General features: G+C 41.3%; 1 protein-coding gene across 4 annotated transcripts in view; it reads left to right on the plus strand.

Moving 5' to 3' along the window:
- The first annotated feature begins 3,214 nt into the window (after window positions 1-3,214).
- Window positions 3,215-27,928, plus strand: part of LOC102203886 (protein bicaudal D homolog 2-like) — a 40,506-nt gene continuing 15,792 nt past the window's right edge. For all 4 annotated transcript variants that reach the window (XM_005749062.2, XM_005749063.2, XM_005749064.2 and 1 more), the window contains exons 1-2: window positions 3,215-3,784; window positions 19,532-19,744. In XM_005749062.2, the coding sequence (XP_005749119.1) occupies window positions 3,545-3,784; window positions 19,532-19,744 (453 nt within the window). In that variant the 5' untranslated portion in view covers window positions 3,215-3,544. The remainder of the gene's footprint in view (window positions 3,785-19,531; window positions 19,745-27,928) is intronic.

Genomic DNA, 27,928 nt, shown 5'->3' on the forward strand with positions numbered 1-27,928 from the left:
TACAAGATCCTTAGCCTGAATGTAAGGATATTCTTGACTCCTCCCAGATTAGACTACTAATCTTATCAGGAACGGGTATAAAAGAGAGCCTCTACTCCTCAACAGAACACTAGCCACATTTGCATTGCCTTCTAATGATCTAATGCAAATTTTGCTTTTTAGTACACACATAATATTCTCGTAACACCTGACCAAACTGGATTGCACTATGTAGACTATGCATTTTATTAACTATAAGAACATTTTTAGATGTGAACAGACATAAAGAGATTTCTAATATCAGTACACTTAAGCTTCCAAACTCTGCTGTGACAAATAGTAGGATCATAGTGGCATAGCAAGTTGGTAAAATCTTATTGGCTTATCTTGCTAAAGCTGGTTAGCTTCAGGTTAGAGAGGAGAGATCAGTTTATTGTGTGGAGCTTTTCAAGAGACTGCAAAGGCAACAATCTCAATTTAATGTAAAATGCTGCTGTTCATAACACAGTCAAATGTGACTAAAACATTATTGACTTGATTATATCTAAACTAAAATTGTTTATTGTGTGAAGTGGGTTTTAAAATTTTCAGCATATATTAATGCACCACTGTCATTCAAATGGCTGCATCAGTGTGCATAAACACTCTATTTTCACAAGGTTTTATATTACTTTTTACTATTTTCTTTGTGTTTATGTGAGTAAATAAACAATACGAGTAATGAGTAATATTTTAAATAACATCTAAAAATGCATTTTTAAATTTTCTGTTACTCCAATACACCAAATCCACCTGTGCGGTCTTGAGCATGTGACAGTGGAAAAAGGAGAAAGGTGTTTCAAATTCATGACATCAAATGTCAATAAGGCGAAATCCGGGTGAGTTTGATTATCAATGCATAATCCCAGTAATACAGTCAAGTGTAAAGAAAAATATTAGAAGCTGTCACATAAATGTATTGAACTTTTCACCTCCAGGAGTAAAATATTATCAGTCAGGTTGCTTTTTTGTTTTGTTTTTTTAAAATCCAGCAATGATATTGTTCCAACTTAATGAAATCACTGTTTCTGGTCACAAGTGACAAAACAAGTGACTGCACGACACAAGACATGTCTTGTGATCCCTTCAAACAAGCATGTGATGCTTAGATTTAATCTACACACTCTTATCTCCAACCATAAACATAACAGGTCCTTTTCAGTCAATTCTGAAAAAGCTAATTTAACAGAGTGCACTTCAGTCAGAAACCAGCTCTGCCACAAGCATTAAAGACTGGATTTACAATAAGCTTACAAATCTGGTTTATAGGTGAAGAAGAATACAGGGGATGGAAGAAACAGTCACAGTAAAAATGAAATAACTTACCATAAAATCCTCCATTACATGCAGTTTTCTTGTATTCACATAGTTTTTTGAGAAAACATAGATAATGTATTTATGTACAGTGCCTCTGTGTATTTAAGGTGATAACTAACATTAATACATTCACATAAAGAGACGTTATTATGCTTTTCCTTATTTTCCATCATATATACAATCATGTGGGGAAAAAAAAAGGTTGTTGCAGAACTCTGTGCAGTCCTGTGAAAAACCAAGACTACCGCACAATTAAATAACTTGTGGGTCACCTTCAGCAGCAATAACATCAACTAAACATTTTATACATGACCTTATCACCTTATCACCATATCATCTCACATCTTTGCAGAGGAATTTTGACCTACTCTTCTTAATAACATTGCTTTGGTTCATGGAGGTGCAGGTATTCATTTATGAGCAGCCCTGTTGAGGTGCTGCCACAACATTTTAATCATGTTGAGGTCTGCACTTTGACTGGGTCATTGCAACACATTGATTTTTTAAAACGTTTTCCGCCCTTGTGTTGTAGATTTGCTTCTGTGCTCGTACATTGTCCTGTAGCACGACCCGCTTTCAGATAAGCTTAAGCTGTCAAACACATGGCCTCACATTTGACAGCATAGTCAATGACTGCAAGGTGTCTGGGTCCCGTGGCTGAAAAACAAGACCAAATCATCACCACTCCACTACTGTGCTGACAGTTAGTATGAGGTATTATGGTGTGTTTGGTTTTCAGCAAATGTGGGGCTGGGCATAAAGATCTCTTCTTTCTGAAAGGACGACTTCTTTCAGAAGTCTTCTGGCTTTCTCTGAAGCATCTGTGCAAACCTAAGCAATGCTGCCATGTTAGAGAGCAAAAACCTTTTCCTGGTAACACTTCCAAAAATGCCATACATCCTGTCTTTTTCCAGTTGCATTTTCATGAACTTTAACTATACTAACTTCTGAGGGTTTTTTCTGCTCTTAAGTCTGTATCAGATCATAGGAGTTAAACCCTCCTACTGTACAAAGCCTTTTGTTTTATGCAAATTTGCTCTAGGGATGCACTTTGCTCAATGGCAATAGATATTGTTCGCAGACAGACAAAACAAAGATCAAACTGTCAAACATCAATGAAAAAAGTTACATTTATGAAGCAAGTAGTAAAATAGCTAGTTTTGTTTTAGTGTACATGGCACGTTCTTTGTATGGAAGAGAATAAGAGCCACGTTTTTTCTTTCCAGAATTCTAAGAAAAAAAAATTCTGGAAAAGAAAAAAAAGGGATGTGCCCACTTTTTCCTCTTCCGTAGCTTTGCCAAGAGAGTCAGCATCCTATACCGTTTATTCGAATACTCAGTTTTTCCTACAGATGGCAGCAGATATACATGTGTCCGCCGCTACAGGTCAGCAGTTAGCCCGCCTGTTCGTTGTATTTCTATGACAACAAACGGTTTGGATAAAGATTTCCGTGCTCCACATAAGCAAACTAAAAGGCATTATGGGAAACGAGTTCTTTCGTGGGATTGCCAGGCCAGTTTGCTGGCTTCACCTTCTACAAGTACTAGATTTCCCGACAGGCAGTGGGAGCGGGTGGGCGTTTTCCCAGCTGATAGCGTAGGTGCATCTCATTAAACCAAACGGACCATTCAGCTGTTTTGAACAAGCGTGACAAACTAGCGGAAGAGAAGAAATGTGATCTTCAAAATAAAGCACAAAAACGCGCATATTATGTGACAGCATCAATCATTTTCTATATGTTTTATACACTCAAAATATGTCTGTCCTTTCTTCTTTTTTTATTACGCACACAAGGCAAAACAAATCAGCTATCACACATGGTAAGGAAGTTATTTTTCCTCGCCAGTGCTTTATTTTGAAAGAAAGAACCGGATTTGCATACACTTTCTCTCGCCTTTGCAATTGGTATTCCTGCTCTCCGCACTGTCGCTCCGACAAGCCGGGAGAACGGAGAAGAAAACGCAGGAGCGCAACGATGGAGCGTCTGTAAGCAGTAACAGCGGACTCCGCTGACGAAGATAACTGAACGGAGTCATCTACATGACCAAAGAAACAAGACCGGCAACAAGAAACGCAAACGTAACAATCATGCAATTTAAATACAGAAGAATTTGAGCAACCGCTCCTTCTTCAAGGTTACACCGCTTGAAGACGCCCTGACATCATCCTGTCGCAGATCAGCTTGGTTGATCTTCACCGGTGGCGATCATGTCCGTGGAAGAGCAGGGATACCCCGACGCTGTGCTGTTGATGGAGGCCGGCCCGGAGTGGTTGCGAGCCGAGATCGGGCGTCTCTCCCGGGAGCTGAGTGAGACCACGAATGAGAAGATCCAGGCGGCAGAATACGGGCTGGCGGTACTGGAAGAGAAGCAGCAGCTCAAGCAGCAGTACGAAGACCTGGAGATTGAGTACGAGGCCGTCCGACAGGAGCTCGATCAGCTAAAAGAGGTAGGCAGTGTATTAAAACAAATGAAATAAAATCACAGAATATGTAAAGATTAGAATGTCATCCAGGATTAATAGGCCCCTAACATAAACTATAAAACTATAAAAATTCTATTCAAGAGTACATATTAAGAGCACATTGTCATTTTCATTGGATGTGCAAACTCGCCACTATAATATTCAATATAGGGGCTTACGGTGATTTAATGTGTCATTAGGCCAGGCATCTGCCTCTTCCTACAAGGTCAAAACTGTAAGCAGAGGAAGGGATGCTTTCTGTTCCCCACCCCCTCCATACACAGCACAGGGTATTCCCCATTTGACTGCCACTTTTATTTATTTATGCTGCAGCTCTTAGGCCCCTTCTTCAAGACATTCATGTCTGGCTCAAAGCTAGAATAAGTCCAGTGTGTTTCCACATACGTTTATCTAATCAGTGCTTATCACGAGCAGATTTCCCAAGTGTACAATTAAGATTTTTAGTTCAGCAATACTTGTTGAGTTGTGTTAAGTACCAGACATAAAAGCAGTGCACTGAGATCCACAGATTGCTTGTTAAAGTTTTCTGTGTAGTCAGGCGAGTCCTGCAAACAAGAATATCTTGTTAAGCAGGGAAAAGGCGGGAGTACGTTTGAATTTTGAACCTTCCCGCTTAACAGAGGGATGAACAAATTTCAGAGGAAGCCAGATGAGTTGTGACCCTTTGGGGGAATGGAAAGAATGTTGAGTGCAATGGTTCAAGCTGGTCTTGAGAGTCAGATAAAGGGTGTGACTGTTTTTCTGAACAGTGGTCCTACTTATTCCCTAACGTCATATCACACCGTGTCCATTTCTTCGCTGGAGTAGCAGTTTGTCACTGCGTTGTGATTTTAGATGGAGAGAAGTATGACTTCAGAGCAGTTTGGCGCAAAAGTCCCTCCAGCTGCTGTGTACCTCTCATTCTTCTTTCTCTGCCCACTCATGGTAAAAAAAAAAAAGTTTCCGGCACTGAGGCGGGCTTATTCATAGTTGCTCACATCCTCCTTTAATATGGATTCTTCTTGTGTCCCCCTCCACTAGGCAAAACAACTAAAATGTGTGAGAGTGTCCTTCGTGATAAACCCTTTAGTGCCTTGCCAGATCTCTGCTCATTGCTTCCTTTGCATTTGGAGACACATGCAGAGATGTTTTCCAGCTCTCTGCTTCTCCCTCTTGTTTCTGCCTGTCTTCCTGTGGCCCACTCTCTTGTGGTTGTTAAAATAGAGAGGAGGAGGTCTTTGGGCTGTCTCAGCAACTGCTGCTTGGATTTTCCCATGCATTTTTTTTTTTTTTTGCCAAGAGAGGATCACTTTGTCAGAATGGACTGACAGCTAAAAGCGCTGAATAGAAGAAAATGGATTAAAAGAGTAGCCATGGCAACAAACTAGAAGTGATTTAAAAATAAGTAGAAAAATTTTTAGACATTTTTCTTACTTTTTTCTGCTATGCCTGTTGGAAAGAAAGGCATCGGTTGGGCTTGTACATTATCGTTGGTCTTCTTTCTCTTTCAAAATGGAGCACAAACATTCATCTACATGGGCAGTAAATGAGATGCGATGAAAACTGCCACAGTGTCGAGTTATGCTGGTTGCAGATCGCTGATCAGATGTTAACCTTTGAAAGATGATACCCAACTCCCAACCTAGTGTCTGGATATGAAGGGCAGAAGAGATGCTATCACAGGAGAAATACAAGCCCATTCTACACTAGGTAGTGGGTAACAAGCACAAGATATGGGGTAAAATGAAAAGCTTATGTCAGTCTCCACTTTAAGGACAACGTTATAATTCAGGATATTGTCTTGTAGGAAAAATATCATATGATTCAGTTGCTTTTGTCGCTCTCGTTGATAGAACTTTCTTTTAGGTCAGACGGACCAGTGTGGTTTTCCAACAACCGGGACCAAAGCACACATCTTTGGTCAGGTATAAATGCCACGTTCTCTTTGGTGCACAGCTGCTATTTGCACTAAAGGCGGCAATGTTTGGATTGTTAGTCTCTTTTCTCCGACTCGGATTGTCTGGCATATTTAGACGGTTGCTTAACAGAGGATTCTGTTCAGTTACCCCAAACCTCCTTTTGCTTGTTGGCAAGCACAACCTGAATACAAAAGAAAACAATTGAGATTTATTCTTAGCAACTGAAATGCCTTCATAACACTGCGTTGCCTTCTCAAGGACAAAAAAATGCAGTGAGAAATCATCATGAGTGTAGGCAAATTTCCCCTGTCACACAGCCAGTCCTGAACCCCTCAACAGCACACACACACACACACACACACACACACACACACATTCCTCTTGAGGCAGGAAGATGGAGGAATCCCGTGCACTGCTGTTGCTTAGTAACTGCCCAGCTCTTTGCCTTAATTTGAACAGCCGTGCCGATTCCTCAGCAGGTTCTGCTTTTTGCATACGTTTGTGGATGACTGCTGAGAGATAAGCTTGGAGCTAGCTAGAATAGTACACAGGACAAGGACTAGAAGCCGGCATGCATTGGTTAATTTTATTAATACAATCTTCCTGATGTTTTCTGCATCATTTCTATGTTTATTGGCGAGTATATCATGTGTACACCTGGGACTCTTAGCTCATCTGCTTTCCTGTTTTCTCACTGCACTCCAGCTACAGCTACAAAATGATCCTGCTTGATGCAGTGATTCATCTTCTGGTGCATTATAATGAATGTGAGTCAGTTGGCCCAATGCCCTGTGCTGCCTCTGGGAGACCTTGACTATCATATTGCTCAGACTTTATCTTTTTCATACATTTCTTTTTGGTTAAGCTACTTTTCTTCTAACTTTTTTTTGGGGGGGGGACACAGTATGTTGTATCTAAACCAGTCAACAGCTGATTTGTATCTAACAAGCAGCCTGGCTACTAATAAAGATTTGAGTGTGGACTTTGACCAAGTTATCACTTATTGCACAGGTTCAGTCACAAGGTGAAGTAGTTAATGATAGTATACCAACTGGAGCAGTGTAAAAGCACAAGATGACTGACTCTACTGTTGTTCATATACTTATTTTAAGCTACTCACAGATAACATCATATGTCACACCTCCAGTCTGAGTAATGTACAGCTTCCTTTGTACAGTTTGTGAATGTGTGGAGAACTAGAGAGGTTTTGTATGCCCTTCTGGCTTTTTTGCACTTTATAAATGTATATACATTTTCAGGTGTAAAACTGATCTGCTTGCAGTTTTAATGTGTTTTTCAGCCCTGAATTTTTTGTAAAAATTTAGGGCTCAAAAATACTGAACCCACCCTTATATGCTCCGAGGCCCCTTGCATGGAAAAATTTTAATAGTATGAAGGTCAAATTTTTCATGGAGTCACTAAATACACTAAAGTTATTGTACAAAAAAAGGGGGAAAACAGCTGATTGTGAGGGTGAACAGATCAGTTTGATCTTATTTTGTCATTCAATTGCACAGACGCCCTGTTCCTATCCTCCTAGTATACCAGCAGCATTGGAATTCAACCACACAATCAGAAAACTGAATTTTGTCAAGGTCGGTCGAACCCGGGTTCTCTGTGCTCGGCTGTTTGCCCTTTTGTGTGTTTCAGCTCACTGGGGTTAACTGGTCTTGAGTTTCACAGATGAAGAGAGACGGTTAAATGGCAGCAGGACACAGCGTATGACAAAGGAGCGATAGAGAGAGGCGTCCCATTGTAGTTACATTTGAAAGGATCGGTCAGTTTTGTCCCCTTTGAAATGGCAAAACCACTAAAGAATATATACCAATGTTCCCAGACAAAGCTATGTGGTGTGACTCTAAGCCCCGTGTTGTTAAATGGGTTGGATACGGATTGGACGTCAGTAGAAAATACGAGGTGGACACAGATCCATCTGGTGCCTTGTATGAAGAGTCGTAAATAAAGTCGCTCTCATTTGTAGTGCCAATGCAGGCTATGTTTCATCACCAGCTGCTTGTCTCTCACCTTTAGAATCTTTCTTTTTTTCTCTTCACACATTTCCTCCAACCATTCCTTTTGTTTCTCACTCTCTAAGCTTGAATATTTTCAATGGGCTTTCAAACTGTGTTATTTTGGACCTAATATGTGGCCTTTCAGTACTGTTTGGGGGTTTCTGATCTGCCCTTTTAGCCATAATTTCTTTTGCCCAATGGCAAGACTGCAGTTAAGGGGTAATCTTTTCTAAATGGCACTAAATAAAGTCCCAAATCCCCTTCCCTCTGGGCATAAGAGGATAAATCCCAGCCGCTATGCGCAGGGCTTACGGCAGTCTGGGAGTCTGCCAGGACCAACAAAACTCAGCAGCTTCCACTGTCGGGCACAGGTAGGTGCTTTTTGGGTTAATGCTTCGCAGAGGCTGTCAGGTCTTCTTGGGGAGCTGCCCTGTTCTCCTTTGTGTAGTTCATCAGCTGCGTCTGGTCCATAAGCCTACTCTAATGGCTGCCAAGCTGAGCAGTCTGTGCTCTGGGTGCCGTCGAGCCTGGCAATCTGTTCCCTGAGTCTCAGTTTTTCTAAAGGAGTGCAAAGTATTGTAACCACCACCTACACAATAAATTTACAAAGGAATTTCCACTATATCTTTTATGTTTCAACACAAGAAAGGCCCACTAATGTATACTAATGTTACTTTCTGCTTTGCAGGAAGATAGCCATATTATATCGCCAATATAATAAAAGAATAATTTCCCCTAGTTTTAGATAAAATGATCCTCTAATCACGAATGATTTTAAAAGCTTTTGGCCCTAACTCTTCTGAACAAAATACAATCAGCTGCCGTCCACAGTTCGCACACAGGCCACATTTACAGCAGCAGTGGATGGCTGTTCTCGGCCTCAGTGAGTAAACTGTTTAGAATGTTTTTGGCCTGGACGTTTAAAGAAAGGTCTGTTTGTGCTGTGTGCTTAAATGCAGCAAATTGAGGATTTCAAAAGCCCCGATCAGGCAAGGGCTGATTTAGAAAACAAGCGTATGTGTTAGCAGTTTCTTGACTGTTTACACGGCTGAAGTTCCTCACTTTGACTTTCTGTTTTTTTTGGCTACAGTAAACATGTTGAAGTTATAAAGTAATCTAAAATAGAATAAATAGTTTAACCTGAGAATAGTTTAAAACAGTAAAGTTAACATTTCTCTATATTTGCCATACTTAAACCTTAATATGCAATTCATCATAATCATAATCATAGTCATGCTTATGATGAAACTAAAAGTATATATTTTCAAATGTGGATTTTTGGAGAGCTCTTCTGTGCATTCAAACAAGTCAGAAGTGCATATAGAGAAGCTGTATGGCAACCCGGCACAGTCATGATTCTGCCAGTGTAATCCAATTACTGGAGACTAGGGCCAGATCAGGCAGGAGCCCAGGGTAAATGCAGAAGATGAGGTCATTGTGACTGTATGCATCTAACAATACAACATAGTTCACTCAGGCAAAAGGTCTCCAGTTTTCCGTCTCCTGAACTACATACTGACTTTAAACAATTCCAATTGTCAACAAAGAGCACTGTGTGCATACACGTGACTAAGCTAGATGTCTGTGTGTATGTGCACAAGAAACACAATAGATGCTTATTCCTTCACTCCTACATGCCTTCTTGTCTGTGCTCTATAGCTTCATTGTGTCTCTCGGATCGCATTTACATTTTCAGCAGCTAAATAAAAGAAAACCACCCCAGTTAGCAGTTACTGCACTCGTTTGTTTGGTTTTCATAAATATGGTTTTAAGGATAACGTTTCCTGTCAGTAAAACCTTGCTGTTTAAACTGTTAAAATTCAAGACAGAGTCCTTCTGAAAGATATATTAGTTAGCTTTAGAGCTATCAATTGTTGAACATGCTTTTAAAGGTATGACTAATGTCATATTTATTTATACCGAGGTTATGCTGTTTTATATAAACAGACGAATCAGAATGTGGGTAGTGCAAAGATTTGATTTTATATTACAAACCTTGCCTGTGTCATTCCTATAAAAGGGTCCATAGATTGACTCGTGGATCAGATTGCCCTCAAATCTTATCTACTCTGTTAAAGGTTCCAGTCGACACGATTGGCACCCTCATATGAAACACGTTAACGCTTTCCAAAGCTTGTTTATGGCTTTGTGTTTTGATAATAAATCTTGGGTGCAGGTTTGCTGTAAATCATAAGGCACAAGCGAAGCTTTCCTTTATCCAATCTCTTCTTCCTTCTATTGAAATGAAGTCATAACTCACCCCCGTGCCCCCCCAGCTCCGCATCCTGTTTACTTGCGAGGAGTCTTTTTATAGTGGATAGGAAGCATATGAAATATGGCTGTCCATCAGAGCGGATACCTCTTAGTGTATGAGAGGAAGTGGACAATTCAGGTCACTTCTGCCACACCTGTCTGACAAGAAAAAAAATTCAAATGTTAAATAATTGTTTTATTTGCTTTTTGTCTTCTTTATCAAGAGAAATATGCCTGTACTGGTGTGTTAACATCAGCGCTCATTATGGAGCATTTCCTCTCAGCAGGATCAGGGTATTACCACAGCAACATAGAGAGGAATTGAAATTTAATAGCCTTTTGAGTTGGCGATCTTTATTTGCTTCTGTAGATCAAAAGCGGTGCTTTTTAACAGTAATTTACAATTCCACTCGTACTGGAAGCATTTAACTTTTATCGGGCCAAGGCCAAATTTTCACATTTACAGCAGCAATTATAACCTCATTCAAATACAGCAAACAAGATGAGATTTGAAATCGCTGATGTCCTTTTAAGGACTCCTTAACAAAAAAGATGTTGACATAAAGGTGGTTGTGCACATTTCTTGCTTAGTAACCTGAATGAAGAGCAGGAGCAAACTTGGAATAGCTACAAGTAGACGGGGGGGCTTTATACCCCAATCTCACTCCAAGATATTCACCTTCTTGCATACACATCTGTGGGGTATGCCCCACCCATATCCTCCCGCTTAAGAGGAGTTTGTTTACAGCTCCTTGTCTGCAGATTGTCCCAGGACACACTATTTTGAAGCAGCCAAAGACGAGATCAGGGATGAGATCTAGACAGAGAGATCTTTGTTTGCATGGGTACTATCACGCCTCTCTGGTTCCTCAGAAATTCTGCATTGTCTGCTCATCTCAGTTATTCCCTGACTGGCAGCGTAGTGCTTCCTATCTCACTTAAATTAAGTAAACCAGAGGGCAGATTGTGAAAAGCATCTTTGCTTTTTATTAGGCCATCTATTCAAACATTAGCAAACCCAATTTCAAAGGGTCGTCCCTTCACCCTGGGCGTCCTTTTAACTTTAGCACCAGGAAACAGCAGCATGTCTGCATTCTCCCCACACACCATAATCACTTCCGTCAAGTTCCTCCCTTCCTTCATTCCCCCAGTAGTAAATAGGCTAGTGGGTCTGGTCCTCCTGTTCCAGTGTGCCATACCCAAGTCTCCTGGTGCCCACACTTTGAAACCCTCAGGCGTAGTTGGCCAGGGGAGGGAGTGGATAGAAGAAGGGAGGGGAAATAAGAAGACGGAGCTGTGTAGTGGGGCAGGGGGCTGGCTGTACGACAATGACAACATTAGAGCTTGGGTTTGGAGAGATGAAAGAGAGGAGGGTTTTTAATTGGATATGTGCCAGTCTCTCAGCAGTCCTGCAGTCTTGAGAAATGGGGATTGAAGACATGAGAGGGAAATGCACGGGCTTCCTGTGGGAACAGTTCACTCTTTTAGTTGGAATAGGAGTTTCTCTATCAGCTAGCTTAATGAGTTAAAAGCGCTGGGACTAATTGGCTGTTATTTTTGTATAAAACATGGTTTATTGCAGTATCTTATGATAGAATTGTAGGCTCTTTTTTCCAGCATTTGTTCAACGTTCAGGGGCTTTGTCTTATCTGGTTTTCAGTTTTATTTGAATTCTCTTTGTCAGAGAGGTTTAAGTGTTGAAGAACTAAGGTTTGCTGTGTATGGGGGAAAAATAAAAGAAGGCATTCTTGTCACTGTAAAAAAACAAGGCATTGTATGTAATCTAGTCTTCATTTGCTCACAGATATGATCTTTTATATGCTCAGTGTTAGCATACTGAGACGCACTTTATTCTTTTCAAACTGATATGACCTCAAAAAGAAGACTTTACGCTCTCACTCAAGGTTTGGCCTCACTGGTAGAGAGAATCCGTGCACTCACAATCATTTAAAGGATTTAATTACTGCAACTGGGGAAGGGAGGTCATTAGTTTCTGTCTGGCCAGGAGCAGGGCCAGAATCCCCCAAGAGACAGTCCTCTGGGTTTGGGATGGCCAGTGGAGAGATATGAGAAGGTGAGATAGGACAACACATTGAAGAGAGAAGGAGATAATTTTATCCTTTTTCATGAATAGAGTGGTGGTGACGGAGTTGATTAGGAATGATTAATCATTGTATGCAAAGGACAATGTTAGAGGCGTCTTAGAATGAGAATATGTGGAAAAGGGCAAATCAAGTTTCTGCAGTCCTTCCCCCATTATGTCAATAATTCAACCTGATTGATTAGACATGTCTCAGCACTAATGTAGCCTAGGATGATGCAAGTAAATGCATTAGGGTTTCATATAGCATTACTTTAATAAATGGTTATTGGTAATGGTAAAGCTTTTTCGACAGCAAATGCACAAACGAGTAGATTCGACATTTTCTTCACCCTCCCCCTTGTTTCTCTAAGCCTGACCTTGGATCCTTGCAGACAGCATGCTCAGATTCGGGTGTCTGAGTTCACAAATTCATGCGTATATCTGTGTTTGTGTGCGTGGCCTCAGCTGCAGCCCCAGCTGCTCCCCTTGTCCCTGAACATTGGTATCAAGAGGCTGTTCATTTTTGGAAATCATATGTGAGGTTCCACAGGGACCAATGTCTCAGAGCCCCCAAAAAAGACTCGGACTGATTGAGTGTTCATTGTTTACTGTTGATGAAGACTTGGAATTGAGTCATTTGTCATCTGTGACAGTAACTTACTGGAAGAGAAGGATATAAATGCGCTTCATTTATTTATGCTCACAAATGCTGCTGCCTGTAAGAAACTAGCATCCATAAAGCTTTTTTAAAAATTTTTTTTATTTTTAGTACTGTCAGAAATATCATTATCGCAAATTTAGCACACATCTGTAGGGTTGATTCGAATCAACATCAGACCAGGATGTTCTTTATGCAGACAAAACTGGAGAGGCATGCATGTCGACTGTTGCCAGAGAAAGAGGGAGGAGAGCAAGCTGTGCCGGGCTGAGCTCTAAAACACCCATCTGTGTCAGTGGCACCCCTCGCGTTGCCTTTACTGACCTGCCTCTCACTCTGTCACTGTAATTGGCATAGTAACCATAACAACAGCTCTCCCCTCTGGGGTGTGGGCACGTGGACGAGGGAGATCTCATCAAGAATGAGTATCGGGAACCAGCAGGCACAGATAATGTTGGCTTTGCATTGCAAATGATCAGTGCTGTGAATGCTGAGAGCTGGTGCTCGTATAGGGCATTGCAGTGATATGAACAGGGATAAAAAAAAAAAATCCAGAATCCAGCTCAGGCGCTAATATGGTGGTGCAGTGTATCTATAAGAGCCTATTGAGTCTCTGCTCTCCCTTGAGGCTTTTTCTTTATCTTCCAGTCTGCAGTAGATTTAGTTGGTAGACAATAGAGCCAACATACAATGCCTTCTTGTTTTTAATTGACTGCTAAGAATAAATGGTAAAGACAAAAGCAGAGTTTAAATCTTGCACTTAACACATCGTATCACACAAGACGGAGCAGAAAATTTTTCATTGTGGAGTACAAAACAAAACTAGTGACCTACACGTTAGACATTTCAGGAAAGATCCAACTCCATTTCTCTAAATGACCGCCATGAAAATTCTCATTTCTCATCAGTTAGTACCTGTTTGTATTATGTGTACTCTTTTTTTAGTATACTGACTGAGAGCTAAAGTAAGCTGCACTTTGATGGAGGTTCTTTAGCTTGCTGCCGAGGGCATAATGACTATTTTTACTCTCTAATAACACAGGAGCCAGGCAGTAACACCTATAGTGTTGAGCCTTCAGGCTAACACAGACAGCGTAATGGCAGCGCAAACCTGGTTTTGCTCTTTTTTTGCAGGTGTTTCACTTCATAAAGAAGGTATTTTATGGGAAGTCCAGTCTTCGTAGACGTTTGAGGAATATAAATTAACGTGTTTGAAGATGAAGACTGACTTCACACAGAATCTCTAATGCTTCCTTCGGATTGGTAGCCAATGTGAAGGCAGAATAAAACATGAAATGTAGTTTTCCCCAGCCGGATATGATGAAAGCTCTAACAAGCAATTAGTCATTATAACATAAAATAAGCTGGTAGAATTTCTGTAGCTACTTAGTATAACTAAGCCCCTGCTGCCCAGTTATGCTATTCTGATATTTCTTTATCAATGAGGATGACTTGATCAGTCAGCTGTGTAAAGGGCCTCATGAGTCTGATTAGTACATTTCTCTTACACAGAGGCCTGTGTGTTTGTGCTTTAATTGCATGTGTCTACCTACTCCCAGTGGCTCCATCCCCTTTGGCGTTCTCTTTTTTCCCCCTCTCTCTCCTACCCTGCAACACAATAGATCCACAATCTGGCACAGCTTTGTGGTTGCTTTTAAGAGGTGCACGCCCTTCAAGTCCCATGACGGTGGAACATGCTGCTTCTCTTCTTGAGGCGAAATCATTTCACTTTTCATGACAATTTGCATTTCATCAAGTCACATGCAGGTGTGTTTCTTTGACCTCTGCTGTCTGATGATCTCTCTGGAATATTCCTTTCCCATTAGCATACAGTGCATTGCCTCTGTCCTTTGAAAACATGAGCCATCTGCCGTTTCGGTAGATTTCCTATAAGGCCTGGAGCGTTGGCCTGTTCAACCTCTATCTCAGTTGGGAGAACATGCTTCAACATGGCTTGAGTATCAGGTGGTGCGTTATGGCTGGCTGCAAGGAGCACTGGCAAAATTGGAAATGAGATGCGTGCGTATGTGTGTTGAGGCTGTGAAATTGTCCAGACCTGTGTGTGAATAATAGCCCAACAGCTCTGTGCTATGCAGCAAATCAATGTGGCTCTGTGCCAGGCAACAGCAAATATCTCTGCCTCCCTCGTTTGCGTTTCTCTCACTGTTTTTTTTTTTTTCCCCTCCTCCTGCTCCTTCTGCTTGGCACTTTTAATGCTTTGCATACATATAACTGTTCAACATGAAAATGCCAACTACATATTCAAGACCCCCTGTTACATTATTTCTTATTTGGTTGTAGAAAATTGGTTTTTTCAACGTTCAAATTTACAGAGAGAGAACTGATTTGGGGGGGAAGAACTGTCAGGATAGCAGGAAGGAGATTAACTCTTCCCACTGCAAGAAAGCAGTGGAGAGTTAATCATAACCTCCGTGGACTTTTGTCAAAAGATGAAAGTGAATTTGTCTTTTCATTTCCCTCCGACTCCCACTGAAGAGTAAAGTCTGAAGTAAATAATTAGCTACTCTGTCATTCATTATAGCAGCTGTCACTGGTTTTGGTGTAATGTTTACTGATTAGCAAAAATGTTCTCCGTAAATTTAGTGAATGCTTACAAAAAAACAAAAGCATGCACTACTGCCTGACATGATTTGCATTGCTTTCAGTACCTTACTGTACATGCGGTTGCAGAAATAACACAGAGCTATTATGTCCCACACAAATAGGTGAAATGTAGAGTAGTGTATCGGCCTGCTAGGTCACGCAAACAGTACGTGTTGCAGAGACACTTTGTTTCGCCAGTGGGTCTCTTGACTTTAACACAATGCTCCATCGCATGAACGGCTGAGAGCCGACAGCTAAATATAGAATCTCCACACACCTTGAAGCTATCTATCTTTTTCGAGTCTCTCGCTGTGCAGTGGCCTGTGAATGGAGATGGAGAGACGGACAGGAAGGTGGGGGGGAGCATGCCTGTTTGTCGTTATAAACTGCAACTCCACGTGAGCTGTGATTCACGAGGCCAGAGAATCCATTTGGTGTATTTTTTTTTTTCTTCTCCTGCCTCTCCTCTCTTCCTCTGCATTCGCTTGCAATGACAATGCTAACAGTGACTAGCCTTCAGTGTTGCTGAAACACTGCTTTGGTATCTAGGGTCAACTCCAGCACAGAATGAGTAACCAAACTGATCCAGATGACACAGTGTGATATTGTTTAATGTTTTCCACTGGCCCCCCAAAGCCCCAAAATTCAGCTAAAGAAACAAGAAGTCTCATTGTCTGGAGCTGCTTTGTTGTGCCTAATCAGGCACAATTTAGCAAGATTTTGAGATTGTTCATCAACGGCTAGAAAATACTATTGTTAAATGTTTTCTGAAACTTCAGTTAGAGCAAAGGTTGAGTTGGATTTCTCATTCGGTTAAATGCAATTGCACAATGGAAGGTGTTTCATTGTGGCTGGAAAATAAAATGAGCTGTTTGAGTCTTCTTAGTTTTATCCCATCTCTATTTTGTCTGCCTTTCTTCCTGCAGTGGGCTTTGCTTTCCCAGAATGCAAGACCCCAGGAGGCTAAAGTGAAACCTTAACAATGAGATGTTTTGAGCTGGACCAGAGATACAAGTGTCAAACCCAAATCCGTCCTTGGTTTTCTAATTGGGTTTTGTTACTAAGTCTTCAAAAAGACTTCCTGCCCTTGCAAATCCATCCCTGTGCTTTGGAGCCTATTGTTCTTAATCTCCTTTCCAGAGGGTCTCCAGTAACTGTATCTTTGTAGATCACGTTGTTCTTACTTGATGCCACAGAAACTGTTTTCTTCGCCAGTGGGAAGGGAACTGAAAATAGAATTTTAGATGTGTACTTCTGCTCCACAGGGCCTCTGAGACCGGCTGTATCGATCTGTTTGTTACCTGATGGAGACCCAAAGCCCATCTCCCTTGTGCTCTTGACTCACTGGATTAGAGAAGCCCATGCAGCGGGATTCTGGCTGAGAAAACCAGAATGAACTATGTAACCTATATTCTTCCTTTACCACATAAGGCGTCGAAGATTACTAAGTAGCTGTCATGTTCAGAAGCAAGTGTTTAGCGAATCCTGAGCAGAGATCAAAAAGCAGAGAGGTGTGATTTGATCTTTGAGTCTTGATTTGTCTCAGCTTCTAATCATTGTCACTAAAGGCTGCATCCTTGGTCAGATTGGAGGACAAGGCAGTGATCTCACCATGTTCAAACATGTTTAAACAGCCTTTGTTAAACTAAGACTTTTTTATCAGAGAACAATCTGCCATAGCAACATTTGTTTTGGAGAAAGATAAGTTTGCAGATGACTGTTTTAGTTTAACCCATAAATGCAAACATCTCAGAGAAACCAGTAATTTGATATAAGCTTTGTCTAAGACTAGAAACATGGCAGCTTGCTTCCCTCTTCAGTAGTCTGCCTTCTTCATGTGCCCACGCATCTGTCTTCATTAATCTTATGACTTGGGTTGTTAGATCCTGTTAGGGTGAGAGAAATGTAAGAGGAAGTAATCAGACAACACTGTCATCTGAGGGGGGAAAAACCAAAAATCAGATGTGACTGAACTAATTTTGTCAGTTCCTCAATCACATGAAGCTTTATCATCAACAGTGATCATGCACTATGATGTACTAAGATCTCTAAAAGCCAGCCTAGGGTATGACCAGCCCATAATGTATGCTGTCATCTGGGTTTTGTGGTGTGATAAATCTTTTGAATGATTAGCTCTTCCTTTAGCTGTAGTCATCTGTGAGGAAATCCAGTCCACACAGCTCACTAATAAAGACCTGTCTTTGATTAGCTTTTAAGAGATTAATAATCCACATTCGCATGTCCAGTGTTAATAAAACTGCAACATATGGCAAGCTAAAGATGAATTATAAACTGGGTGGGCAGCTCACTGTGAGATAATAGGCTTGGTCGCGTGCAGCCCCAATTTGCCCTCCTTTAAAGTAGCCTAAACCCACGCTTGGGGAGCGGAGATTAAAGGCCTTGGGTCACTGGGTTTTTGACTAGGGGCTCTGCGTGTTTGAAGGGCAGGCCTCGTAGATTAGATTGATTGGAGTCTTATTCAATAAAACCTATGCATCAAGATTATAATGATGGGATTCTCCTGATTACTGATTGGGTTAATCCTGTCTTTTCTAATAACTTTCTAATAAAATACAGCCTCCTGCTGATTGAAGATTTGATTTGGAGAAAGGTGGCAGATGGGGGAGTTATGCAGACACGTATTTAAGTGATACTTTTATCTAGAGCTGCAAATAAAAGGCGAACAACTATGAACACTGGTTATATGTGGTTCAGTCAGAGTAGTATTTTTCTTGTTCTCACAGTGCATTTTCTGTTCAGAGCACTTCTAGGCTAAATGCAAATAGTCAGTCAATGTGTGGGTTATTTTTTTTCCCTACTAACTCATCTGGCTGAAGGACCAATGAGCTTACACTATGGCAACCGTAATCTGTCCCTGCACAGTTCACAGGAATTGCGGCGACTCCTACAATATCGGTGGGATTGTAGTGAAATGTAAGAAATTAGGATATTTACATTTGTTAGCCAGTAACAGAGATGCTTCTAAATGAAACACTGTCAATTCTTTCTTGCCAAGTTGTGCTTCAGTCATCATCTTTCCTGAAATGTAAGCTATGCTAGCTAAACTGCTAAAGCAATGATGTCATGCTCCACTGTAACCCATTAAACTAGTTTTTCAGTCACATATACCTCTTAAATCCTGGAAGTAGGTCAGTTTGACTAATACAAATTTCCTGATTTGCCTCTATCTAAAGGAATTACTAGGATTAATATGATACACAGTCACACAGAGAAAATCCTGCAGCAGCTAGTCACGTGCAGTATAGGCAGTCAGAGAGAGGAGAGAGTGCGCTGCAGCTGCAAACAAGGTCAGATTCAGTGCCTCAGGTGATTTCAGATTACCGCCTGCACTCGAGCTGTGAGGCAAGATGAGAATCAGAATGCCCATCCGATCACCAGCGGGTACAGGATTGAAAATGAAATCTGTAATCATGATGTGATTATTTTGAGAAGTGAAAGTGTAGCCTAACCGAGATTCTGCTGCAGTAAAGGTCGCCGTGTCACTGTGTTTCTGGCTTCTGCCTTGGAGGTTATAGCAAATTAGGGACAATATAGCACTTATATTAATGAAGCAGTCTGTTTCATATTGCACAAACTGCTATTCACAACCTTTAAGCAGACTGCCTCTGATAGAATGTAGAGGCTTTAGCTCGTAAGTTCTCCATAGTTGTTTAATCTTCATAAGTTCATCCCTTTCATGCAGTCTGCAAAATCAAATAATATCTGTTGACCTTTCTTTACTCTGTTATGATCTCCTAAGGTATTAAGAGCATTAGAATACAGGATCTCGTGATCACCCAGACACTAGTGCATTTGCTCTACTTTTCCTGTTTGGTTTTTCCATCTGTGGAGTCACTGCAGAGTACATGCAGGCCAATATCCTGCAGCTAACAGAGGAGAGAGGGGGAGGAAATGGGGGGAAGACAGGATCACGCAGCCCAGATGGAGCCTGACTGATTATCTCTACAGAGCAACTGCAGTATTTTTGGGGAGGTTTTTGAGCCTCAGCTAAACCACAGTAGAAGAGATCATTGTCGCTCTGGAGAGGTTGAATCACAAATAAACTTATGTCAGTCACAAACCTGATAGATGAAAATGAAAATGGCAAGTGATGCTTCATACACAAATCTCTAAATATTCTTAACAACCCCATGACACTATAGTTTAAACCAGCAACTCTCTCCTCTTTCACTGTATCTCCAGGCCTTTGGACAAGCCTACTCCAACCACAGGAAGGTGGCGGCAGATGGAGAGAGCCGAGAAGAGTCTCTGATCCAGGAGTCGGCCTGTAAGGAAGCCTACTATGAGCAGAGAGTCCTGGAACTGCAGAACGAGCTCCGGCAGACACGCAACATCCTCACCAACACCCAGTCTGAGAACGAACGCCTTAATGCCATCAGTCAAGATTTGAGAGAGGTAAAGGGAGAACCAAAATCCCACCACTGTTCTGTTTCTATTTTCTAAATAATTTTGAAATTGATTTGTTGTTTGATCAGATGTCCCTAATCGTCACTTCAGTATTGCAGTAACTTGCAGAAACAGTATTGCTCTAACCTGCTTTTTAGAACAGCTATTTAGAACATTGAGGGTGTCTGTTGATCATTTATCACCTGATGCATTTTATCTTTCTGCAAAAGCTGCAGAAAACAAACAGATATTCTTATTTATCCCTATCCTGGTATTATTTTTCTCCAGAGTAATCATTGTGCTTTTCATTTTTGCATTAGTTTCAGTTGGTTGTTGAGACTTGTGATGTACACCTACAGTGCCTTTATTTGATTGACATTGCTGTCCAATCCTCTGTTATGCAGGGTGTAATTGCAGAGTCTGCTTTTTGACATGCCAAGACAAGATTAAACGTTCTCTAATGACTAGAAACACCTTGCCTTTAAGCCTAATGTGTTGTCCTTTGCACCTAATGCAGTCCAGGGTGGAGTTGTTTTTTTACAGGAAAATACTGAGACCATGGGAAATATGCTGTGTTACAAAAGGATTTTGAATAATTGAATAATTATTCTATTAATGTTTAATTTGTGTGAATCACTGCACGGGACTGCTGCCTTAACTCATTAGAAACATCACTCGTTATAAAAACCCCACCTTAGACAAGCCCTTTTCTGATAACCAGAATCACAAGGAAAACTGAGCTCAAAACTGAGCACACCCTTTGGACATTCCTGTGCTTTATCATACATGTAATTATGGAAACCTTTGTATGTGTCCCAATTTGGACAATGTCTCCCACTTTTACTGTTTCAATTTACATATACTCACTGCTAATTTGCCCTCATTAGAAGAGACAATTGCACAGCACATAGTGTATGTAGTTCATGTTATTTGCCAATGGTCATGTATGTCCAATGTTGTGTGACTCAGTTGGTGAGGAGGTTAAAATTACAAGAGTGGACTATATATTTAAATCATGCTGCGCTTTAGGGAAGGACTTTTGACACAAAGACGGGAGACATAAAAGTAAAAAAACAGTAACGGAGGCTGGCAGGAAGGCAGGGGGAAGCTTTCACCATTCGAGCTCCTCGCTCCCTTGACGGGCAAATCAAGGCAGGAATACTAAAGAGGGAATCTTAAGTCACAAGTTGTTTGAAGAGTTTGGCTTCGTGTCAAAGAAAGAAGCGGAGTAATGCTAATGCTAATTGCATGCTGATTTGAAAGGGGAATTTATTTGCACTCACAGCTCTAGGTTGGGTGCTTCACATGTCAGAGAGCACTTTCTGCACACTCTAATTTATTCGGAGTGCATTGGTTCCAAAAATACTTTTCATTTTGAAAGTTAAAAGATCAGTGTTAGCTCTAGCGCTGGTTCTATCCCACTCACCCAAATGACACCTTGGGATAGGATTCAGGAGGTGGATCGATAGATGTATGAAAGATTAGTGTTGCTATACCCGTTCCATACATATATCTCCACTCCAGCGCTGTTCAACACTCAACAATAGGCCTATATTCTGCAGTGTGATATTAAGGGTGTCTGGTTTTGTTTCTGTCTGTTCTGATAGCTAATGGCACCTAATCTTGTTGTGTTTGTGCACAGCAGATTTAGCTGAGTCTGCTGTTTTGCAGGTCAAGTTGGTAATTGGGAGGGTGAAGGACTCCCCTCCTGAGTCCCAAGACTTTGGTAGACATCTGCTTGACACAGATGTCAGCAGTGTTTCTTCCTCAGATTAGTGAAAGACTTAAAAATGGCATGTCCTGCACAACGACTTAAGTTCCAGAAAGCTCTAAATTCCACTATAATTAGGTCAGCTGCTGCTCAGCTCTGCATCTACACTGGTATAATTCGAACGTTATTGAAGACAGATGTGCCCCACTAGAAATGTTTTTGTAACAGAGGAGGAGTTCCCCTTTATAAAACCTTGCACCAGCTTCCATTCATTCATCAGTTTCCAGCTTAAACATAATTACTGATAACATGCCTCTTAAATCTTTAGTTGAATCTTTAGTTGAATCTTTGAGAGAAAAGCAAATACAGCCTTTGCTGCATGTCGCATGTACAGCTGTAACTGGTGTTGCACTGGTGGTCTCCTTGGCCTTTCTGCAGGTGCCATTCCCTTCATAAACACTCTGTTTCATAGCAATGGGCCCCAGACAGTTCTAATTGGTTGGATAAAAGGGTCTAGAGTGTAAATCACACCATGTATGGGAGATAATGATGCCCTTCCAACTGTACGTTGGTGGGTGCTAGGAGTGTGTCTGGCAGGCAAATAGAGGCAGCCTGGGCACTGAGGCTGGCATTGTGAGTGGACTGACATGACTGAAAGAAGCCTTTGTCTCTTGGATTTCAAATTAGCCCCAAAGCGTAGGCTGGGAGAGGAGGAGGAGAGCCCTTGGAGATGATAAGAATGGTATGAGAGAAAGACAAGGGGGCCTAAACTCCGTTAGAGAACGAGAGACGCTTAATGGGACTAAATCCAAGGAAAATTGAGGACTGTCCTGCTTTTCCCAGACTGCATGGCTAATCAAATTGAGAAAGGAGTGTGACTGAATGACTCAATCAATTTTTCTTTCTTTTTTTCATGGAATGCAGCTGACAGTTGGGTTGTAGGCCTTTGTGTTTGTTTTAAAGTGAAGTTTATGTATTTTCTTTTATTTTTTTAGTCCTGCAATTCTACAAGGTTCCTCTGAAGAGCTGTTTTATTTGGAGTGGAATTAAGATCACTTAAAGAATTACAAAATGCATGAGAATCACAATTTCAACTATAAGAAAAGCATCACAGTACATGAATGTGGAAGCATCACTCATTATAAATGGATTTTGCCTCTCTGTAGAACAGTTCATTTATAGCCATTTTAGTTGCTGGTTTTCAGCCCGTTTACATGCCACACATTTAAGCCTACCAGGCACTCTCCCGTGCCAAAGACTCAAATGTTAGCCCAAAGCACTGATAAGACACATTTCAGTGCTACACTGCAGTCTACAGGATTATATCCACACAAAGAGCCAGTACCATTGTGGGGAGGCGCACTCTAATAGGCATGACTTCATTAAATTCAATCTCGTGTCATGAGAGGAATGTGCCTCCGACGATGCCTCACAGAATGGGAACCTCCGTTGCATGCCTTTCAGGAAATTATCAAGCAAAGATGAAGAAAAAAGGGTGAAAATGTTACCAGTGTAATACACTCTATCTCTATTCGCTCTTTTGTCTTGTAGAGTGTTTCCAGCACAGCATAATTGTGCTTTCAGTGATTGCTTATAGTACACAGTTTCTTTTGCATGAGTCAGGATGTTGTGTTGACACACTTGCTTGTGCTTTCACTTCAGGTCTATTGTTGTCCTTTGATATTTCACATGCTTGAACCATCTCTCTCTCACTCATAAGTTGGGTGTTGTGCTGTTTTATCTGTTACCATAATGTGGAAGCCATTCAAACGTTAAACATGACTGGTTTTTCCACTTCATTGGCACAGTAAATGACATTAAGCATCGGCCTACCTCCCACCCCTTAATTTAAGTGCTGTTTAACTATCTGGATTAAACACCTGACCGAGTAGTGGGGAATTAAGAAAAGGGAGGTGTCTGCACTGATGAGATGAGATTGAACAGCCGGTTGAAGATCTCTGCTAAAACAAATAGAAAATAAAACGCATGCTTTTCAGTGGTGCAATAGTAGAACGGAGCCTTTGATGCAGGATGTTACAGCTGTGCTGCAGTTTTACGTTGATTATTGTAAGGTCAGAGTTGAGTGGTATAGCGATCCAAGAGGGGATGCTCTTTGTTCGCCATTATCATCTGACATGAGGTTAATGGAATAGGACTCAAAGAGGGCTCTGCGGTGTTGGTGTTGACTGCCCTATTTTTTCTTCTTACATTAATGCCAAGACAGATCGACTCTTGTCCTGCTGTACTGACAAGACAGGGAGGCTATATGCTAGGAAAAGGTTTAAAAAATGAGTTCTCAGAAAATAATCGGTAGTAGAAGAGCTGTGAAGACACCAAAGACAGATACAAGCCAGATTGACCTTGATCTTTTTACACAAGCCATGGTTACTACTGCTGTCACAAGTGATCTACATCCTAGTCAAACCCTCCAGATATGATGTGGGTTAATTAGAGAAACAACATTATCACTTTAGCTAGCTGCTTCTCTTCTAGACTCAGGCTTTCTGAGGGAGCATCTGATGCATCTGGGTACCTTCACATTTTGTTGGTAAGTAAGATTATGACAAAAAATGGCAGATAAATTTGCCTGAATCTTTTTGTCAAGTTATGACATAAAGCTTTGAACATGCATTCTTCGTTTAAGGTTTAATTCCAAGCAGGGTTTTCATGGTAGATTAATGGATGTTAATAAATCAACAACAACACCCATTGGCCTACACGTTCACTTAAACTAATGGGTGTAAACACATTTGTTCACTCATCTGCACTCTCATCCAAATGACCTCAAAAACACTAATTCACTGTACACCCTGTGGGCTTTTCCACAGTGTCGCATTGTGCTAAGTACCACCAGCCACTCAACCAGGTTCCATTCACATTTTAGCTTTTCACAGTCTGAGTGAAAAGTGTGACCTTGGCTGTGTTTTTGCTCCCTAGTGGAGTCTGGGTAAGATGAAGAGAATGACAATTGGTTGCAGCAGGAAGGAGGATAAAAGCAGTTTTACTTTCACCCACATTCTTGGTGTCGACAGCAGTAGGATGCCCTTAGGCTTTATTTTTCCTTTGCTGTGTTTGAAGTTATACTGGAGGGGGGGTTGAGTTCATCTGTGATTTATTCTTCGTCTCTTCTTAAGAGATGGCTTTGGCTGCAAGTTTAGTTAGACTAAACATGAGCTGACATGACCTTGAGTTACTTTAGAGACTGCAGGGCATTTAAAGTTTTTATTATTTTCTTTTTATAATCACTGAACTTGTCCGATCTTGCTTTTATCTGATAGAAAGATATGATAGGGTTAAAGTTTATCACACTGCCTCTTACAGCATTCTGGGATGCAAGAGCAGAGGTGAGGGTTGGAAAATGAAAGCAGCAGTTTTAGTGCAAAATGCAGATCAGTGGTGTCAGGAAAAAGAAGCTGAGAAAGGGGGTAAAAAATAAAATATTATTAAGCTGATGTGCACTTTGCTTCAGGTCATCTGGGAGCTTCTCTGCACTTTGTGTATGTTTGTGGGGGAAAAAATGAATATGTGCAAAGTGAGGATATAGAGTGAAATTGAGGTCAGTGGAGTGAGTGTGTTAAGAGAAGGAGCAGAAAGAGGATAAAAAATATATTCATAGCAGGCCTGTCTGTGCTGTAATATAAATAATACAGCTCTGTGACATCTGGGAGTCTAGGCAACGCTTTCAGGGAAGCAAACCCCGGGTAAGAGACTAGTAAAAATGGATTTTGTTTTTCAGAAATGCAAGCTGGATTCTCTGGTGTTATTAAGAACACAGCAGGGCCTTTAACAAAGCATTAAAACATTCCTAATCTACACTTGTGTTAATCCGGAAACTTTGCGTCTGTGGCTTACTGGCTGATGGAACCATTTCTCATATAAATAGAGGTTAGAGTGGCTCAAACACATTTGGAAATTGCTCCGAGCTCTGGGAGATTTAAGTGGGCTCAGCCTTTCTATGCTGTCAAAAGCAGTTTACTGGTGACAAGAAAGCTCGAGATTTGAAATGGAGAGAGTTTAGACTGTCTAGCTGGAAGATGCTCTACGTCTCTCTGTGTCTCTCTCTCTCGCTCCTGACTGTATGACCTTGAATGTTCACAACTCTGCTGTGTGTAGTCTGTGCACATGCACACACTACCCCATCTCTGTTTTAAATATCTAATATATCGTGCCTTTGCTATAATGATGCAGCGTGGCTGAACAACCTGGTGTTTTTGCTGCCACCCACTTTGCATAAAGTGGCACATTTGTCTGTGTGTGTGTGGGGGGGGGCGTACGTGGCTGTTGTTTAAGGCAGCTGTCCAGACGTCACCTGTAGTGACAACAGTTACAAACCACACTTAAGCCTGTGATCGCGGCGCCTTGTCACCGCTCTCCTTTGGCGGCACCACAAATTGCCTTCACAATGTCGCACCTCACAGCCACACACACCCACATTATTGTGAATTATCAAAAACATCCCCCGGGGAGCCTCATTTCTCTCTCCCAGTTAAATGTTATTTGTTCTTTGTAGCAGGAACACATGTGGCCACCACAGCCTTTACTTACATTTTCTGTCACACAGCCAGGCTGTTGCCCTGTTCTCAGTCTTTGGGGGGCTCAGTGTAGCAGAGGATGTAGAAGCAAGGTGAAAGGTTAAGACCCTGCCATGCATTTAAATCAGAATGGAGTGGGATCTTAATCAGGTTCAGCGGCAGCTTGTATTCATGTGGACCAAACAGCACTGACCCTCCAGCTGAGGCACATAACCCTGACAAGAAAGTGACCTGAAAGCCAGCTGACACAGCTCGTCTGAGCCTTAATGAAACATTCGAATCTTTTAATCTAATATTATTTTGAATTTCTCCAAAGCTCTTTTTATTTTTGCTTTAATTTAGCTCTCGTTCAGAAGTCAGAACCACTCTGCAGAAGCTTAGTGGTAGGACAGAGCTCATGCATTATTTAGCAATGCACCGACATCAGGGCTTTTGCACAGCAAACACCCACACTCATTAGACATGCCCAAAACCCTGTTGAATTTTAATGCACCTTCAAACGTCAGCTTTAGCCCAGGTCTGCAAAAAGTGATTAATTATTACAGAGACAGAGGACAGGGTGTGTGTACTCGTCATCATTGGGGATTTAGTAACTTCTTTGTTATTTTTTTTTAGTAAGCAAGTAAATTCTATTTCCAAAAAGAGTCACAAGAAATGGTCTCCTGAGACATAATATTGAGATAGGTTTTTTGTTTTTTTTTAGAAGGATGAATTATTGTTTACTTTTAAAACAGTTTCATTATGTAATAAAGATATTGTACTCAGTTATGAGTGATTTGTGACTCCTGTAGGTCATTTCTCTCTGAAGGTTTCTGTGCATATTGGACTAAAAGGTGTTATTACCTCACTCTGCTTCCATTACAAATCTCACTGATGTGAATTCAGTTTTGACATGATGCCGATATGAGAAAGTCTGCAAATAGAAAACCTCTCAGGAGTGACTCCTTTTATCCTGAAAGGATCTGAGAGCAAGGATTGTGATTTGGACACATGGCGACTGCATGAGAGGAAGGGGCCACCTGGCTAGGGATTGGGAGGCTAATTGTCCCTCTGGTGTTAGGTTATCGCTGCCAAGGGAAGGACACGCATTACATATATACCAGCACGCAAACACACGTGCAAATCCAAAACGTAGAGGCTGCTATTCTTGTCTTTCTGAGAAACAAATGTAAATATACGCAGATTCTTCTCCTGTTCAGGTGTGTGTGGATTGAACCTTTGCCACCCAGTACTTGCATACATGCTCACTTAGTTGAAAAGGCACAGCACCCAACAGCTGTTAGCGAGTGTCCACTTACTTCACCTGAGAACTGTGATGTTTCTCACCTAAGTCCAGGTTACTTGTGCTTTGGAATGAATCAGCAGCAATAATAAAAAAGCATTAGACAAGCTAGTAAGGACATGGGTGGCTCAGCAGGGCTGACCGGATCCTTATGGCTTCTAGTTTGTTGGCGTGGGGGAAGGACATGCCGTTTACCTCTCTAACCCTTTATATAATTAATGGTGCCTTTTCTACACAGAAAGAGGGCTCAAACTGCATTTGGAAAACATCATGCTATCATGCAATAATTGCTAAGCAATCACACTATTGACATAATGACTCTTTGCATGTTTATTCTTTTTTTCTTTTGTACCAGCATTTTGCTTTACTGGGACACAACTTAGCATATATCAGTATATCAGACAATTTTGCAATGAAATGTAGATAACCATTGCCATTTCTTGTTCTGGAAATGGTCCTTCTGTAGTTCCGTACAGGGAATCAACCCTAATGAGACTCCTCTTTAGAAAATTAGACCACTACAGAGCTTTCTATCCACTGAAAGGCTGTCACCAGGAGAGATAAGTAGGCTTCAGTCTCTTTGGTGCCATCAGAACTGGCAGGCAAGCACACTTGTGGCCCGCTGCCCAGATAGACACCTGGCACCTCCCTCTCGAACACAAAGAGAC

This window comes from Pundamilia nyererei, unplaced genomic scaffold, assembly GCF_000239375.1.
Source record: "Pundamilia nyererei isolate P.nyererei 1_Seehausen unplaced genomic scaffold, PunNye1.0 scaffold00236, whole genome shotgun sequence".
In the NCBI taxonomy this organism is placed as follows: domain Eukaryota; kingdom Metazoa; phylum Chordata; class Actinopteri; order Cichliformes; family Cichlidae; genus Pundamilia; species Pundamilia nyererei.